At 55.5% G+C, this 18203-nt stretch overlaps 7 protein-coding genes across 7 annotated transcripts; 3 read left to right on the top strand and 4 right to left on the bottom strand.

The window, feature by feature from the left end:
- Positions 1–169: 169 nt before the first annotated feature.
- GCG54_00000785 (uncharacterized protein) lies at positions 170–745 on the bottom strand (the record flags this gene model as incomplete). Its single annotated transcript, XM_045400917.1, has 2 exons — positions 170–636; positions 700–745. The coding sequence occupies 2 exons, from the start codon at positions 743–745 to the stop codon at positions 170–172; spliced, it is 513 nt and encodes a 170-aa protein (XP_045263590.1).
- A 318-nt stretch (positions 746–1063) lies between these two features.
- On the top strand, positions 1064–4875 carry GCG54_00000784 (putative methionine--tRNA ligase; the record flags this gene model as incomplete). Its single annotated transcript, XM_045400916.1, has 5 exons — positions 1064–1247; positions 1308–2599; positions 2655–2959; positions 3011–3032; positions 4282–4875. 5 exons carry the CDS (start codon positions 1064–1066, stop codon positions 4873–4875), a joined length of 2397 nt encoding a protein of 798 aa, XP_045263589.1.
- A 142-nt stretch (positions 4876–5017) lies between these two features.
- Positions 5018–6103, bottom strand: GCG54_00000783 (Catabolic L-serine/threonine dehydratase; the record flags this gene model as incomplete). Its single annotated transcript, XM_045400915.1, has 2 exons — positions 5018–5966; positions 6018–6103. 2 exons carry the CDS (start codon positions 6101–6103, stop codon positions 5018–5020), a joined length of 1035 nt encoding a protein of 344 aa, XP_045263588.1.
- A 1790-nt stretch (positions 6104–7893) lies between these two features.
- Positions 7894–9480, top strand: GCG54_00000782 (uncharacterized protein; the record flags this gene model as incomplete). The annotated part of the gene is made up of 1 exon (XM_045400914.1): positions 7894–9480. The coding sequence occupies one exon, from the start codon at positions 7894–7896 to the stop codon at positions 9478–9480; it is 1587 nt and encodes a 528-aa protein (XP_045263587.1).
- A 355-nt stretch (positions 9481–9835) lies between these two features.
- On the bottom strand, positions 9836–11588 carry GCG54_00000781 (DNA polymerase delta small subunit; the record flags this gene model as incomplete). The annotated part of the gene is made up of 4 exons (XM_045400913.1): positions 9836–10059; positions 10120–11053; positions 11126–11441; positions 11545–11588. The coding sequence occupies 4 exons, from the start codon at positions 11586–11588 to the stop codon at positions 9836–9838; spliced, it is 1518 nt and encodes a 505-aa protein (XP_045263586.1).
- A 543-nt stretch (positions 11589–12131) lies between these two features.
- On the top strand, positions 12132–12971 carry GCG54_00000780 (putative ABC transporter ATP-binding protein C20G4.01; the record flags this gene model as incomplete). The annotated part of the gene is made up of 1 exon (XM_045400912.1): positions 12132–12971. The coding sequence occupies one exon, from the start codon at positions 12132–12134 to the stop codon at positions 12969–12971; it is 840 nt and encodes a 279-aa protein (XP_045263585.1).
- Positions 12972–13473: 502 nt separating this feature from the next.
- On the bottom strand, positions 13474–15964 carry GCG54_00000779 (uncharacterized protein; the record flags this gene model as incomplete). The annotated part of the gene is made up of 8 exons (XM_045400911.1): positions 13474–14390; positions 14437–14554; positions 14601–14864; positions 14921–15097; positions 15147–15270; positions 15324–15395; positions 15451–15826; positions 15889–15964. The coding sequence occupies 8 exons, from the start codon at positions 15962–15964 to the stop codon at positions 13474–13476; spliced, it is 2124 nt and encodes a 707-aa protein (XP_045263584.1).
- Between the last annotated feature and the right edge of the window lie 2239 nt (positions 15965–18203).

The following is an 18203-nucleotide window of genomic DNA, read 5'->3' as shown; positions in this document are numbered from 1 at the left end:
GTAGCTCCGATTTTCGTCCATAATCCCATTCTGTTGCCAAGTTAGCAGGCTCTTCAGCGACCAGTGAGTCATTGCCCGTACCTCTCATTACGAATTGCGAAGCAACCCGGTCGTCTCGACATGTCTTCATTCTGGGGTATATCCTCCGCTCTCGGATCCATGCACAACCTCACAGCGCGCGAAAGTTCTGGCTCATAATCAACCATCGCCTGACGCCGCGCGGGGGGTTCTTGCCGAAGGTGTCCCAGTTCGGCACCAGCACGAAGACCTCGTTAAACGTCTTGGCGGCGGCATCGCGGCCCTTGCCGTAGTAGACGCGGCCGGTGACCTGGGCCATTACGCTGCACTTTGCGCCGTTCTTGTCGCCGCCCTGGAGGTGCTCGGGGCAGCCGAGGGAGAAGTCTGGGTTGACGACGTGGGCGTCGAGGGACTCGATCTCGTAGCGGACGTCGGGGCCCTGCGTGTCGAGGAGGGTGGTGTATTCGTCGGGCCCGTTAGCGAGGACGGCGCCGTTGACGGAGATGTCGGGCGGCGTGGGGTACTTTGAGCAGGCCGTCGTGTAGAACTGCGACATTGTGCCTTTGAGCTTGCGGCGGTTGAGGGCGTCGTAGTAGGCATCTGCGAAGTTTGAGGCCGCTGGGGGAGGGGAGAGCCTGCGTCAGTGTGGTGCTGCTGCTCGTGGGCTAAAAGGTTGCGCACCATCTGAGGAGGCCCTCATTTCCGTTTCGCGAGATGGGAGAGACATTTCGTTGTCCTGTCTTCGACGGTGTTTTGTGGAATGGGACCTGGAGCTTTTTCGAATGCGCAGCTTTGTTGTTTACTCGAGGTTGTCGCAAAGTTGTCGAGGTAAAGGGGACTCGGTCAGAATTATGGCGGGGTGCAGGGATCTTTCACCGATAAGAGCTCTCTACCGTTATCGCTTGACTCAATTGGTACGGTGCCTCCAGAAGGTCGGCATATTTCGAGAGGCAGTGATTAGTCGCGCCCTTCGACTCACGATCTACCTGCATGCTCGACGGCGACATGCTTTTCCAAAGGTAGCTTCTTGACGAACACAGCCGCAATGAGACGATTAAGACTACCTGCAGCTTCGGCCTTCCGTACTCGCCGCTATGCACCAGCGCTGCGACCGGCCTGGGTCTGCCCCTCGTGCAGCTATGGGCCGACATTGCGACGGTTCGCGAGCTCCGACAGCAAGAGCGAAAAGCCGTATTATGTGACGACGCCCATCTTCTACGTCAATGCATGTATGTGAAGATATTGCGACGAAATCACGGAGACCTGCGAGCTAACGAGGACATGTACAGCCCCGCACGTCGGCCACATGTACTCGATGCTCCTCGCCGACGTCCTCAAGCGCTGGCAGGTCCTCAGGGGCAGGCCCGCGATCCTGTGCACCGGCACCGACGAACACGGGTCCAAAGTCCAGCAGGCGGCCGCCAAACAGGGCGTCGCCCCCAAAGAGTTCTGCGACTCGACGGCCGAGAAGTTCCGCGACCTGGCGCAGGTGATTGGCATGGACAACGACTACTTCATTCGCACCACCGACCCGGACCATATGGAGGCTGTGCAGCATTTCTGGTTCCTGCTGAAGGAGAAGGGATATATCTACGAGAGTAAGCATGAGGGGTGGTACTGTGTGAGCGACGAGTGCTTCTACGCCGCGAATGAGGTCGAGAGGACGTTGGTGCCGTCGACGGGACGGACGGTGATGGCGTCGATCGAGACGGGCAACGAGGTTGAGTGGGTCGAGGAGAAGAACTACCACTTCCGTATGACGGCGCTCAAGGACCGCTTGCTGAAGTTCTACGAGGAGAACCCGGACTGGATCGTACCAAGGGCGAGGCAGAAGGAAGTTATCGCTTGGGTACAAAACAACCTCGAGGACCTGTCGATATCAAGACCCGTACAGAGGCTAGACTGGGGGGTCCGCGTACCGGACGATCCCTCGCAGACGATTTATGTCTGGGTGGACGCGCTGATTAACTACCTCACGAAAGCCGGGTTTCCGACATGGCAGCCTGGGAAAGAGCACGAGGGAGGCTGGCCGGCGGACGTGCATGTCATCGGAAAGGATATCGTGCGGTTCCACGGAATCTATTGGCCCGCGCTGCTGATGGCGCTGGATCTTCCACTGCCGAAGCAGTTGCTAAGCCATGCGCATTGGACGTTGGGGAAGAAGAAGATGTCCAAGTCTTTGGGAAACGTCGTCAACCCGTTCTTCGCCGTCGACCGATGGGGGTTAGATACGATGCGGTATTTCATGATGCGCGACGGCGGCATTGAGCAGGATGCTGACTACGAGAACTCGTTGGTCGTAGCACGATATCAAAAGGATCTTCAGTCGACCGTGGGCAACTTGATGAACAGGGTCGCCAAGAGCAAAACGTGGAAGCTCAGGGACTCTGTCGTGTGGGCGGAAGAGAACAGCGCCTCTCTGTTGAGCTCTGTCGCGTGGACGGAAGAGAATAGCGCCACTCTGTCGAGCAGCGAGAAGCTGAAAACAGGTATCAACGGCATGGCGTCTGATATGTCAAAGAGCATGGATGAGTTGAATCCCAATGCTGCCATCCGTGGTGTGCTAGATGTTCTCGCCGACGTAAGCGCGCTTACCTGGAAATGCTCTGCGGGAAATATGTTAATAAGGCTTCTAGGCGAACAAGTACATTTCCCACCTGGCACCGTGGAAGTTGGTCAAGTCGGAGGATCCCAAAGACCAAGCCACGCTCCACGAGTGCATCTTCTACACCGCGGAGGCTTCGCGTGTGGCGGGTATTTTGCTCCAGCCTGTCATGCCGACCAAGATGGGGCTTCTGCTGGATACCATGGGTGTTGACGCCGGCAAGCGGCGCTTCCAGGATGCGACGTTTGGCGCAGACTTGACGTATGGTGTCCCGGTGGGCGATCCAGGCAAGGAAGGGAAGTGGAACGCTTTATTTCCTCCGCAGGCCGCTGAGGAGTGAGTCTAGGCGTTTCCAGTTTCTCTATGAATTTGAATGTAAATGCAAAGTCTCCCCATCACTGGTGGAAGTGTAAGATGTTGTAATTATATGACGATGAACGAAAGAGAAGGTCTCCAGGTCAGCCCGGCGTAAAGCGTGACTGCTCTTAAAAACTAAGTCGCCTCTTCTTTTCAACGTGATGTTTAAATCAGCGGGTGGTAACTAAGTCAGCCAGCATATAATGGGAAGTTTTATAACACAGAAATAACAGGATATCTCGAGATGAGGTAGGTGTCAATTAGTTGTAAGTAGATGCGATGAGTGCATGCGCTCGGTCCTAAGCAGTACGCAAACCCACCAGCTGGACCCAGCAACAAGGCCAGCACGAGCAGCACCGGTCAAAAAAGAATATGTCACGCGGATTCATCAAAAGGGGCAAAAGAGAATCGTCAAGGACAGGATTCGAACCTGCGCGACCGAAGCCACTGCCTGAACAACGATCATCCAAGGGACAATAGCAGGGCAGCCCATTAACCACTCTGGCACCTTGACGGTGGATGAACTGAAAGATATGGAATGTCCACTAAGTACCCCGCAGTTCCTGTGCACTTCAGCACCCGACCACCCACCCAAGCTCACTAAGCTCGGGGCACTAAATCCGCCTCAGCCAAAAACTCAGCTCGCAACTTACACTACCGAGTGACTCAACCGGCCGTTCTCAAAGGCGCAAAAAGGAAACACGTCAAGGACAGGATTCGAACCTGCGCGACCGAAGCCACTGCCTGGCAGCTAGGTTGTCTCGGTAAACCGAGGCATTCCGTAGCAGGGCAGCCCATTAACCACTCTGGCACCTTGACACTTGTTCTTGTTGAGGACTTCCAGGGGTTCGGAGGGTCCATACCTCGCGGCCATCGCGCGTCTGCTTCCGCGGACGGGGTCGTTTGTTTGCCCCTTTCGGACAGCGGCAGCACGCAGGCGTGGAGCGCAGGGCGGGGACGCTGGCCAGCTCATCGGCTTCGCTCGCATTTTTAGTTTTTGGAACGAGGGTGCAAGTGGGGGACTTCGTGCCTGGGACGGACGCCCTTGGCATACTTCACGATGAGGTTGAATGAGAACACAGGCATGTACTTTGAGGACACTGTCTGATTTGTTTGACGCTGGGCGTTTGGATGTGAGGGACTTACAAGAACATAGCGATCGCGACGCCGGCGGTGACGCTTGTGCCATACGAAGCGAGACATGTGGAGCGTTATCATGAGTGGATGAGTGATCCGGTCAGCAAAACGCCGCACCAATGCACCCGCCGCGACGTCCAGGCACATGCTTATTTTTATGACAGGACATCCAAGAAGCGACGGCTTCTGAGCCATTGTCGCTGGAGGAGGAGTACGAGAACCAGCAGTCGTGGCGGCCGTCCCATGACAAGCTCACCTTCATCATCTGCCAACCCCTGGATGCGGCCTCTGATGCGGCCAGCGTAAAGGCTGGTGAGGTCGATGCGGCGGCACGCATGATTGGCGACATCAACTTTTTCGTTTATCCCCACGACGATGAGGAAGAGGGCGAGGGGGCCTATGTCGGTGAAGTGGACGTTATGGTGGCGGCGAAGGAGCACCGTGGCAAGGGTGTAGGATACGCTGCTGTCACGACGTTGCTGGTGTTTGTTCACCGCAACCAAGAGCGCATTCTGAAGGAGTATGTTGAGGGCGAAGGCAAGGGTAGGAAGGCTGAGTTGAAGGGGTTGATGGTTAAGATCAAAGAGGGGAATGCGGCGAGCATATCGCTATTCAAGAGAGTTGGCTTCACGCAGAAAGGAGAAGTCAACTATTTTGGGGAGGTCACGATGGTGCTGAACGACCTGGGTCACTTTGTGTCATCTCCTGCTGGGTTGAAGGCAGCAGAAGAATCGCGAGAGGTGGCTTATGCGAGATAGACGAAGCACATAAAGATAGAACACAAGAAGACACATAGGACGGCCAAGTCACCGTCTCACGCTGGTTATCAGCTTCTATTTTATGCCTTGGCAGTGTACATCTAATTTTATCGTCTAAAAAGAGACCATTCCATCTCCAGTATCATGCGCTTGCAAATGCGTCGCCAAACTTTTCACGGTACCCATTCAACATCTCAAGCGTGATGTTCGAACCGCCACAGACGATGAGCACAACGTTCTGCTTCGCCCACTCCTCATCCGACATTCCCGCACCGAGCTGCTTCCTCAACATGCCGTTGTAAACTGTCGCTATCGTTGCGCCGCATGCAACCTCAACCACAAGCTGCGCATCGTCGACGAAGCGCACGGTTGCCATCGCCGCCTCCGCATCACTGACCGTCACACTCCGGAAACCAGGCGTCTTCTGCGAGACCTCCCAGGTCCTCTCAGAGACCCTCGTGGCGCCCAAAGAAAAGGCGATCGAAGTGATGCCGGGTAGGGTGACGTGCTCGCCAGCCAACACGCTCGCATTCAGACTATCGGCTCCCCGCGTTTCGACGGCCATCAGACGGGGTTCCCGGCCCTTCGTCCCCTGCCAGCGCTCCGGTTCAACGCCCTGTGCGAGCCCGTTGAGGAGGCCGCCGCCGCCGACGGAGCAGACGATGGCGTTGATGTCGCTGCCAGGCAGCTGCGATACCAGTTCGTCGACAATGGTCGATGCGCCATCCCACACGTGCTGGTGGTCGAACGGCGGGACGTAGACGCCGGCGGGGTCCTTGGCGAGCAGCTCCTCGCGCAGGTAGCGGTCGGCCTGGGGCCAGTTGTCGCCGACTTGGTGGACCTCTGCTCCCAGGAGGCGCAGCTTGGAGATCATCAGCGGCGACGAGATCATGGGTACTACGATGGTGGCTTTGCGGTTCAGAGCGATGGCGGAGGTCGCGCAGGCGAGTCCTGCGTTACCGCCGGAGGAGCAGTAGAAGTGGACGTCTGCGCCGGGGGCTGCGGCGGCGGCGCGGAACATGAGGTTGCCGACGCCGCGGGACTTGAAGGAGCCCGAGGGCTGGTGGTTCTCAAGCTTGAGGAAGATGTTGCTAGAGACATTCCGTTAGTTGGTTTGGGTCGATGGTGCTTTTGAAACGTACCATCCTGCTATCCTAGACAGGGGTGCAGAGGCAATGCACGGTGTTTGGATCCATGGCTTCTTGGTGTCTGAATCGAGCGAGCCCATTGTGGTTGATGTCTCGGGTGATTTGGCGGATTATCTTCAGTAATAAAAGTGAGAGCCAAGTTTATCGAAGGAAAGTCAAGACACGATGTTTATAGGTAACGTCGAGTGTACGGCACTAGGGTGCCAGATGTGGAGACTTGGGGATCCTTCAAGCTAGAGCAGACGAGGGGATCAGACGTTACTGCACCTTCAACATCAAAGCGAAAGTAGTATAGACCGAGAACATGCGCAATGGAAGATGATGGTTAAAGAGAGAAGGGGTTGTCCTTTTCAGGCGTACGTTGAAATAAGCCAGACTTACGAGGTGGGGGAGCGGAAGGACTTCCGATGTTGGGATCGAGAATAGTTCGGACGATTTCTTGAATCAGCCGCGTATTCGGAACATTTAGATCGATGTTCAGGGACTAGGTATCATGTCTGATAATTGGCTACTCCTAATTAAAACCTATCTCGATTTCTGAAAGAACCCCGCGTCGTAATCGATGGTGGAGCGCTATGTTAGAGGATGAGGGGCATAAAGACCAAAGGGCGCGCATGTCAAACTTTCACAGGGCCTTAGCAGGGGTCGCAGCGGCCGCCCGGTGGGATTAGAGAACAACAACTCCAACTAGTGCATGCAGTCAGCCCTTGAGACAACATGGATTGTGATGGAACACAATGGATGGAATTCTTTCGGTCAATTTCGTTATGTCGCCCTTCGTATGACGACTTGGGTTCATTGTGTTGTCATGACTTGCATGGCTAGCCCGTGGCATCCTCACTATTGGAAGATTGACAGTATATTGGCAAATAAATATCATCTCTCGGTTTGCCCAGCGAATCTGTTTTTATTCCATTTTTCCCATAACAACATCATGGCCTCATCTAACTGGATACTTTCCTATTGTTTTAGTCGCGACCAAAGTTGTAACATAAATCTCGCATTTTCAAATGAATTATAGTTAACAAGTCGAAACGACATCGTGAATATCAGTAAATGGATTCAGAAAGACCATGGTCACTCAAAAAGCCCCTCCTGCCAGAACCAATACAGCCGTCGTAGAAGCCAAATATGAAATCATGTTATTTTCTAATCATATTTTCACCTGCTCCTCCTCCTCCTGTCATTTGATCGGCCGCAACGGGAAGGCATCACTTCTCTGAAGCTGCCTTCTGTAGTTGAGCCAGCGTCTATATCAACACTACCACTCCGGCGTGGATCTTGCCTTTCTCTATCCTCCACCAACACAACACTTCTCTTCAGTCTCTTCGCGGTTTTCACTCGTTCTATTAGCATTGAATTCTGCCATTGGAGCTTTCGTCTGTGGCTCACAAATTTCACCAAACTTCAATACATGTTTGTGGATTTTGCTCATTCATTTCATTAACTACCTGGTCGTTTGGCAAGTAGGGACTTGCTACTACCAGAGGTCTAAAATCTGGAGAGAGCTGACGATTGCTTCAAAAGTTTCTCGTCTACTTCCTCTGCTAAACCCATTGGGAAGGTCGCAGCCTCATATCTCACCTTCATGACATATCTATCTCTCTCTTTGACATCAACTTTCGTTGCAGAAGTGTCTTACTTGTAATACAAGAGACAAACCACCACAAAGACTTATTTCACGAACGAAGAAGCGACAAGGCAGCAAGTGAAACTTCACTGGGTTCAAAGACTGCGACATCTACACTGACCATCTAACCCAGCAGGTCCAAATATTATCATATACCCCCTTTCATCTAAGTAAGTTTTCTGACATCTTCCTGGCAACAGTCGCTGATACCCTCAGAAGTTACAAAAAAAACCCTCCAAGATGGCTCCCGGAAGGAAGTCCAAATCCTCTTCCACTGAGAAGAAGAGATTTGTCACATCCGGCTCGTCCAAGTCCGCACTTACCGGATCCTCCAAGTCCAAGAGCAAGTCATCGAAGGGGAAGGAACGAGCCTCTGCTGAGAAACCCCCAAAGCGTCAAATACCTGATGCGGTTCTCAAGTATGCCCAAAAGCGCGGCTTTGAGCTTGCCGAGACGGACAGCGACGACGATGGCATGCGGAAGCCGCCTCAAAAGCGCAGGAAGGCCACCAAGAAGAAGACCTGGGATGACTTCACTGAGCGTGAGATGCCGATCCCTCGAGACTACGGCGCAGCGTTTGCGGCCAAGTCGACGGCTCATTACACCTGGGGTGCTCCGATGACTTTCACCCCGCCTCTTCTCAAAACCCCTGAGCCCAAGAAAGCTGTTGCTGCAACGAATGCCAAGGGCAAAGGAAAGGGCAAGAAGAAGGCCAAGGGTGCCACACCCTTTCTGGACGAGAGCGACGACGACGATATCTACGGTCCTCCTAGTCCGGATCCAACGCCGACTAAGTTGAAGCATGGTTCAGTCATTGATCTTACTGCACAAGACATGCCAACGAGCAAGATCTGGTTCATGAAATTCCCTCCCGAGATCAGGGATAGAATTTACGGGTTCGTTCTCGTGGCTGACAACCCCGTGCAAGTCCGCCAGGGCTGGTCCACGCTCTATCCACGGAACCGCCCTTGCCTCGATACCGCCATCCTTCGCACCTCCCGCGAAATTTGGAAAGAGGCCATCGACATCTTCTACGGCGGGAACAAGTTCCTCTACCTCCTCAGAGAGACGGCGCCTGCGAGGGTCTCCGAGGTTGGCGACGGAGAGGACGAGATCGTGGTGCAGCATCCCCTTGCGCCCATGGAGGAGTGCTCTTCCGACTACGACGCCGACGACGACGATGAGTACAACGACGACATGCCCCTCCCAGGCGCATCCAAGAACCCGCACGTCGAGATCGACATTCACCGGTACGGCCACAAGTTCCGGCACATCAAGATCCTCGCCGAGCCCAACCGCACCGAGAAGGGCTACCTCCTGAGCATGGCCAACGCCATCTCCGTCTTCCGCAACCTCAAGCCGATCAAGTGCCGCATCCACACCATCGAGATCGAGATCACGCCCTCGCGCGACCGCGAGACCGGCGACCTCACCTTCCTCAACTTCTTCGAGAAGACGTCCGAGGTGATGAAGGCGCTCCGCGGCCTGCCCTGCCAGTTCATCGAGATCATTGTCAACATTTCGGACAGGCAGGAGCAGAAGCGGATCCGGGTCAACATGAAGTACGCTGCGAAAGTGCGACGTGCCCGCCGCGGCGAGGATGACCCGTGGAAGGGCGATCTGCAGATGGAGGTCTACAGGATCAACGCGGCCGGTGAGGCACAAGCGCAGCTGGACAATATCCCTGCGTCTATTCGCGCTTTTTGGGACGGCTTCAAGGATAAGAACCAGGCTCAAGGCCCGGCAATGCTGGGTGAAGGGGACGAAGACGACGACGACGAAGGAGATGAGGATGACGATATGCTATGGGGACAGGACTATGACTGATGGCGCGAATGATTTTGGTATTTCTTGGGGGCAGGATAACGATCATAGAGAACGGCAATAAGATGCGCTGCTTCTGCTTCTGGTATTGGACGTCATGGAATTGAGGATTGCTCTGGATGGAAGCCAGTCTGGTCTGGCGGGAATGGCACAGGGGCAAAACATATCGCCGTCAACATATTGGGAGAGGCGAGCGACAATCTTTGGGAGCGTCTACCCATCAGCGATTCGCTTTTCTTCACGGAGCCTAGCTTCTAGGTAGCGTCAATATTTTTTGCTTTTCACCTCATCTTCGTAAGCTCAGGGGGTATATCTAATCATGACCGTCTTGTGCTCAACATGTGCTGCCTGTTTTTCCTCATGATGCCGCCGAAATCTTGACCTTGGAAACCTCCAACGTCTCCGTGTCAACGAGAACGATCTCCTTGGTTTCTGAAAATGAAGGAACGGTTATCAACCGCGTCGTCTGGCCGTCAGCGCCCTGAATGACCCTTGTTCCGAACTCTGGCTGACAGCCGACGAAGAAGACGTGGGGGGCTTCCTTCATCACGAACGGGTCATTGTCTTGGAATGGGTATGCCCCTGGGAACGTGTTAGCTATGATCAACGCATATTTAGGTCGCAAAGAGGGTGTTAACTCACAGAGTGTATCCGGCGCCGTCGGCGCGCTGCATCGCCATCTGCACATGGCCTCCATCATACCCAACCTGTCGTCACTGTCGACGTACTTGAATACATCGTCGACATTCTGACCTCCTGTTCCCAGCATCCTCCACCCGTCAACCTCGGCTTCCCACGGATTCGTCGTGGTGTCGAACCAGCCGGCCTCCTTGGCATCTGGGCCAGCCGCATATGGCCTTGCGCGTGGGAACATGGCCGAGTGAATCGGCTGCTGGGGGTAACTCGCGTTGGCGGGGTCCTGTGCGCCCGGCATGAGAGTGACGGGCATGGAGGGTAGCAGGTCCGCGAGGAACTCGTCAAAGAGCTGACTCGGGAGGGGGTTATACGCGCTCGCGTCGTAGCCGTACTTCTTCACCGTCGCCTTCTTGTTGCCGTTTGTAGCGTCGTCCGTCTTGAGGGCCGGGTTCGCGGCCGTCGTGGAGATGGAGTTGCCCGAGATGACTAGGCGCGAGATGTTTGTGATTTGGGATTGCGTCTCGGGGGAGAGGGCCTCGCCGAGGAGGAACTCAAGCAGGAGGGACAGCTCGAGGGCGTAGGATGCGTCTGTGCCGGAGAAGGACAGGCCCGAGACGATGGCGATCTTGGAGGAGGGCTTTTGTTGGGAGGGCGTTGTGCCGGACATGTCGTGGTCTTCGGAGGACGGAGGTGGTTGGGTGAGGGACCAGCGGGAGGGTTGCGGTGCGAGGTCGGGGAACTTAACGTCGATTACCTCGAGCTCGCCGCTGGCATTCTCAGTGCCCATTACGCCAATGATGCAGCCCGTCACGAGGTGGATTGATTTGAGGACGTCGCCGACGAGGCGGATGCGGCCTGAGTCGTCCTCAAGCATGATTTGGTCCTTTTCGACGTCGTCGGAGTAGTAGCGGTCTGTGGAGATGGGGGCGGAGATCCAACGCTGTGGATGTTGTCAGTATAGGGATTCATCGAGGCAAGGGGGGGGTAGAAATGGGCGAGAGCAGATACGTACGTCCTTCGACACGTCCTCCAGAATGTTGGGCTTCAGGGGCATGTCCATGTAGACGGTGCCGGTAACCCAGCACAGCTCGCCCTGGCGCACATCGAGGACGCGGTTGACATGGCGGGCTTCCTCGCCGCCTATGACTGTGCCGTCCCAGGCTTCAGCGGCGACGGCGTCGACTGCGGGCTTGATCGAGGTGAGGCGCAGGAAGTAGACGTCTGCATATTGTTGTTGGTAGGAACGCTCCTTTGGAAGGGTGAAGGTTGATAGAGGTTTGTACTGGGAGGGGGCGCGAACGAGGGTCGAGGAGGCCGCGGCTGCGTCGCTGGATCGTGACTTTATTAGTCGTGTGTCGCGATATCAGAAAAAGGCAATGTTGGGCAGGGGTTGATGGAATGGGGATGTAGAAGCAGGGTGGGAGGACTTACGCCGGTTTCTGTAAAAGCGCAGTCGCTTCGTCGAGGGTCACCATCTTGAGGTCGTGGCTCTGCAGACACGAGAGTGTGTTGTCGAGCTGGTGATGGTTTGGCAGAAGCTCTCGCAGGGTGTCAATGGCAGCGGGTGCAAGAATGAAGCTTGACTGCTACGATGCGCAGACGCGTCGAAGGACCTGGGGCTGGTGTAGTCGCGTATTTTGGCGTAAATGGACCATGGGTTAGGTGCCCGTCCCCTGCTGCGTCCCTTGTGGCTTTTGCGCGGCGGTCCCCGGCCCAGGCGGTCGGTCCCAGCCACGGCGGGGTTTGGATGGAGGGGCAATTGAGTTCTAGCAGTGCTTGTCCCACGACACGAGGGCGGGATTAGCTCGGGATGGGTGAGACCATCCCACCTTTCATCCCATAAGTTAGGGTCATGACGCCTTCAGTCGCAGGGCGGTGTGTATCGTGGCTCTAAATTTTCCTCATTAAAACTTCCGACCTCGTCGCATACACTCTCCTCCTCCACCACCTCTCCCTTCCCACTTCCTGCAACCTCAGTCAGCCTCAATTGCATCCGCTCACCACATACATCGCCCACAATGTCCGCCCAACGACCCCCAACCATCGAGGTCACAAACCTCAACTATAAGTTCCCAGACTCCTCGTCAGGCCTCGAGAACATCTCCCTCTCCGTGCCCGCCCGCTCGCGCACCCTGCTCATCGGCGCAAACGGCGCCGGCAAGACGACCATCCTGCGCCTGCTCGCCGGCAAGCGCCTCGCCCCGCAGGGCGGCATCTCCATTGGCGGCGTCGACCCCTTCAAGGAGGGCCTCGAGGGCGTCACCTACCTCGGCCTGGAATGGGTCCTCAACCCCATCGTGCGCACTGACATCGGCGTCGTCGAGCTCCTCCGCAGCGTCGGCGGCGACGCTTACCCGGACCGCCGCGACGAGCTCGTCTCGGTGCTGGACATTGACACCGCCTGGCGCATGCACGCCGTCTCCGACGGCGAGAGGCGCCGCGTGCAGCTTGCCATGGGGCTCATCCGCCCGTGGACGATTCTCCTGCTGGATGAGATCACCGTCGACCTCGACGTGCTGAGCCGCGCCGAGTTCCTGGGCTGGCTGAAGCGCGAGACCGAGATCCGCGAGTGTACGATCGTGTACGCCACGCACATTCTGGACAACCTCGCCGGATGGCCGACGCATCTTGTGCACATGCACCTGGGCACCGTCAGGGAGTGGGACACAGCGGGCAAGTTCCTGAAGGATGTCGAAGGGGGCACTGGGAACAGCACCCTGGGCGAGCTGGTGCTGGGGTGGTTGAGGAAGGATCTGAAGGATCGTGGGCCGAGAAGCCAGGGTCGCGTCGCGCCTGAGGGCAAGACGTACGACGCTGGTGGATACGGAGGCTACGGTGACGAGTCTGGCAAGCGATAAATCTCGCAATTGGGTCTGGAGAGGTGGTTTTTGTTTTGTTTTTTTCGCGTTCAACAGGATGGGCCATGGCGCATACGGCACTCAACTGCATTATGAAGGGCGTTTCTTTCAACATGAACATGACGATTGGGTCTTATGGCGGCATTCGGTGTCTCTCAACGACACCTAGAGGGATAACCACAAGAGGAAGGAGGGTTATGAAATAAAAGGGGGGCATTCTCAACTTGCCCACCCTATGGCGTTTGGTTGCATACATGTTCAACAACAGCATACCCGGGCTCTTTCTATTAGGATTTTCACGGCTCTTGATACCCTGCGTCTTCAACCGAGAAGGGGGCTTTACAACTCTGGCGGTAGAAGTCTCGTCGACTCAACTAGACAGACATTTAGACGTCGCACACATTTTGTATCAAATACATACATATCGATTGATGCTGCGAGTCGCTCGCGGCGGGTATCACAACTACTCCCTTGGCCGATCCGATGCATGTTGGCGGTTTGCTCACTTCGGTGGCTGAGAGCCCATAAGAACCTTCATGGTGTTCCTCATCAGCGCCGGGATGCCGCCCAAGCCCTTGCCCTCCAGCGCGTGCAGCACTTGTATTCTATACTCGGACCACGTCACGCGGATGCCGCGGGCTTCAGCCAACCTTGCCAGACTGTTGGCCGTGACAGGGCCACCATGCCTAGTGGCAATGGCGTCTTCATCCTCCGCCAGCGCCCTATCCTCCCGTTCGCGGATGCAGTCGATAGCTTGCAGACTCAGCACGGGCGAGTAGGAGAAGCCGAAGAGCGTCGGCAGCGCGAGGTCCATCCCTAGATCCTCAACGTAGCGCTGCAAACGTAAGGTGACGGGACGGGCGCTTAGGCAGCCGAGAGCATTCTTGTCCGCATCATTGAAGGCCTTGCCGCGCCAAAGACAGTTACAGACGTCCATGAGGAAGCCATTGAAGTGATTGACGTAGCTGGGCTGATACGTGGTCGGCTGGCGGCGCGACATGGCGGTCTCAAAACCCTTCTTGTAGACTGCGAGGACGGCGCATAAACGAGACACGTTAGACAGCGAGTGGCTGAAGAAGAGGAGGTATATGAGCTGCGCGGGCGGGTTGGCGATGCGGAGGAGGGGTTGGAGAGTTGGATCGGAGATGCTGGTCGCCGCCTGCTCGTAGAGGTCCAACACAGCACCATGGACCGCAACGCTTGGTGTCGCTTGCACCAGGTTCAGAGCGATGATGCCTGCATGCTCCATCACATCGTAGAAGGCGCTGACTGGAGCTTCAGGGGGGATCGGATCGAGGGAGCGGAGGACGAAAGTCCAGCGGCGAATGAGGTTTTGGTAGAGTTTTAGAAGAGAAAGCTGTGAATTTGGTGTTGGTGGTAGACATCTTTCTAGCGGCTGGAAAAGGAATTTGTGAAGTTCTGAAATCGTTAGTACTGCGCTGGGCAATTAAAGGGTTTAGTATACCTTCGAAGGAAGCAAGTGGCGCGTAGGAGAGTATGTTGAGAATGGGGCCTCGTGCATCTACCCCATTCCAGGTTGTGAAGAGCTTGGCGAGGAAGTTCAAGACGACGGCAGGGGTTTCCTTTATGGTCAGACTGGCTTGCTTCGATCACTGTGACAGCACATACCTTCACCCGAGTGACATAGTCTTCCAAGATCTCCATCGTCTCGTTGAAGAGCTTGTCGTCGGCATTCCCATTCAGTACGTCCTCGAGGATAGCATCCACCCAATGGATCACGCGCCTCGAGGCGGCATCATCTTTCTTCAAAGCGATGAACTTCTGAAGCAAGGGGTCTGCCAAGACTGCTGCCAGCTGGTTGGGAAGCTCGATTTTCTCAATATTTTGGGCGAGCCGGTCGGCACTGTCGATCTCTTCCAGTGTGACGGAGTTCTGCAGAAATCAGTTTCATGGGAACACCACATCTTGCCCGGACATGATGGTCTCACCTCTGTAGCGGCCGAGGTATGAACTGAGGGGAGATGCGTCCCCTTTCTACCGCGAGCTCTCAAAGCAGAGTGATTGACGCTAAAGCCGTTTCGAGGCTGGCCGGTGATATCGGCAGTTCGTTGGGAATGGTCCCTCTGAATCTGATCCAATCTTTCTCTCCATTCCATGTCGGGATGCTGTGAGTGTTAGAACAAGCTTCCAAACGGACAATCAACCGTGCTGTACCTTGAACGCTGACGCCCTGCCCCTGAGAGCATCGCTGACAATGATTTCGGGATAGTAGTCCTTGTATACCCGAAGGAGACCAGTCAGAGCTGGGTCGCTGCCGGTATTTCGAGATAGGTTTAGGCTGACGATCAAGTCAGTCTTGCACCTGCACCCTTCAAAGCGATGCAGACTTACACGAGTTGTATCCTGAAAGGTCGAACGTGCTTTCTCCGTGTTATGAGAGCAAGAAGATGACAGAGCTGTGGCCTGGATGGCGTCAGCGCCTTGAGTTTTTCAGTGCAGTGCGCCAGGGGAATCCAACCTGATGGCAGCTGTGTCGAGGAGGTTGAAAAGAACAGCATATGCTTGGGATAATACTGCTGGATTCTCAATAACATGATACGCCATAATCAGCCACTTGAGCAGATTCGACTGCAAGTTCAGCGAAGGCTTGAGCTCTCCGTGTCCCAGGCAACCCACTACCCTCCAAACAACATCGTTTGATAGCTTGGTCGCAGGGTAGAGACTCTTCAGCAAGGCGTTGAGGCTCCCTTGGTCCAGATAGCTTGGTCTCGTGAGAAGATCTATGAGCTCATTGAGCGGCTCAGGCAACAGGCCGTTTTCATATGCCGATGAAGCTACCTTGTCCACGGTAGGTCTAATGGCTGTAGCTCGCTTCTTGGCCGGTAACTTGGAAGCTATGGGTTTGGAATCGATCAGTATTTCGATATTTACATGAAACCCAACAAGTACAACTCACCCTCAACGATGTCCTCTACAAGCTGGTTTATGTCGTTGTCTCCATCTACAGACATGTCGTCTGTGGGTGAAGCCATTTTGGTCGGTATCCTATGTTCCTTGGAAACCCCCAATGCACCGCAGGAGATGCAGGGACGCCGTGAGCGGTGGTGCAGTCCCGAGGTCGGGCTGGTGGTGTGGTCCTCGTTCGGTCGCGAATAACGGAGTGGTGGACGCGTCGCGGGGTGAGAGAGCTAAGGTGAGCGCGTCTACCTCGACCGGGAAAAAAGTGGCGCACACACCTTGCATGGCCCATGGGTTGTGGATGTCAATGGCCGGACGAGCCCCACTTGCGGTTCCTCAGCGGCCGGGGGCCCAGTGCAGCAACCGGAATGAGCTCCTGTCGGCTGCAATCGGGCTGGAGAGGAGGCCCGTGGAGGACCTGCACGGTGCACGAAAGACGGTCGGGAGGGTGAGCGAGCATAAGCCTGTGCTTGCCGTCGATTGGGCGAGCATGGGTGGGGGCTTCTCGGTCACCGGTAAAAAACCACCCATGAACACCACGAAATTGGTAGGTGCTAATGGGAGCATTGCTCGGTGAGAAAGAGCTAGGCGAGATTCTTGGCAAGAATCTGCATCTGGCCTGCGACTCCTGGCAGGTACTGGGCAAAAACAAAGGCAAATATGTCTCATGATCCGAGCATCTGATCATGTTTGATGATTGATGTCCGAAGTCGCATCATGCCCGATTTGCGCGTTTGGCTGACCGCGGCTCATTGGCACTGTGACACAGGAAAGGAGATGGTCATGATGAGATGAGCTGCAGGAAAAGAGATGGTAGGGCAGGATTGGCACAAGAGGGCTCACCGGCTTTCCCATCGAGTGTGTATTCGTATGCGTGCGGATGCTGCTCTGCTTACCTTACCTCACGTTGAATGCTTGCTGCGTGCTGCGGCCCCGAGACCGACCCCAGGTAAAGGTATGTAAGCGGCGTACAAGCCGTCTTGGCTGCCATGACCTGCGCTCATTCGACCGGGCTTATTCCAAAGTTGGCCGTGAATTTGGGGTCCAAGTCGGGCTTTGTGATATGTGAGGCGTACCGGCATTTTGCGACTCATTGACGGACAATTGAGAAAGCGCTCGGGATGATGGACATTTCTCCTCATTGTCTTAGATGAGATGAGGAGCACGACTCTCCTCTCGGCAGATGCACGGCGACTAGAAGGGTTGGAAGGGCCCAGTCGTGGCCTCACCTCGCGTTGCACAAGGCGGGCCATTGACAAGGAAGCTTGATGTTGTAGGCGCAGGCGCAGGCGCAAACGTCAGACTTCCATGTCGAGGTCGAGTCGAGGAAGGAAATGAGATGGAATTCGGATTGTTCCCTAGGCTCTTCTTGCCTGCTCAATTCTTCTCTCATCTATCCGCATCTGCACCTGTTCTGCAAAGGAAAGAGCTCTGGTGCGCAAGGCAGGGTTTCCATCCGTATCCGCAGGCAGGTGCCTTACCTGGGGTGCTAGTCAAGGTACGGTAAGGTAAGGTGCCATCCTGCGCCCGTATCTGACGGGACGTCCATTTTGACGCACTGGCGCCTGCCCGAACCTATGGAAGCCTGAAGGTGACGAACCGTTCCCACACCTTCATCTTACACCGTGCTTCTGGGGAACGGCGCCCACCGTCCGTAACGTCGGGTGCGGAGCACATAGCAAAGTCCTGGGCTTGCTTACCTTACCTTACGCTTTGATGCCTACCCCCTGGTTCCGCAACTGTATCCGTATTACAACTCCTTCCACTCACACTGCACCATACCTTCCTCGACTATCCGCCGCCTTCCGACACCATCAAATGCTCCTGGCGCATCGCATGGAAGTCGTACAATCGACAATGTGGACAGGCAGGGACGGCATTTCTGTATTGTTGCTTTGCCAATAAGCCGGGTCGAAACCGACTGACGTCCGCTTCCGACCTCATTGTTTCACAGACGTGCTACACAAAATGCTTCGTCAGAATCCTTCCGTCACTTCCACCCATGCCAGACCAAACCACCTTTTCTCTTCGCCTCCACATCGCTGCGCAAGGTGATGTAGCCTGCTTACCATTCACGCCGCTTTTTTCTCTCTTTTTCATTTTCCTTCCCACGGATCGGGTTTGGTGCGTTTATGTCAAGCCCTGGTCTAATCGTCCCTTGTTGTCTCCCCCAGGCCGCGTCGATCGCTTCCATCGCCGTTGAATCTCGCAAGTTGGAAGTCCAGCTGTCGACATGTCCATCGACTGCAACCTATGCCCATCACTGCCATACTAGGGCCAGATCAAGTCACCGAGGACCCTCGCCGGTCCTAC

Source organism: Colletotrichum gloeosporioides (assembly GCF_011800055.1).
Source record: "Colletotrichum gloeosporioides strain Lc1 chromosome Unknown consensus_50, whole genome shotgun sequence".
Classification (NCBI taxonomy): domain Eukaryota; kingdom Fungi; phylum Ascomycota; class Sordariomycetes; order Glomerellales; family Glomerellaceae; genus Colletotrichum; species Colletotrichum gloeosporioides.
This window is presented reverse-complemented; position numbering and strand designations above follow the sequence as displayed.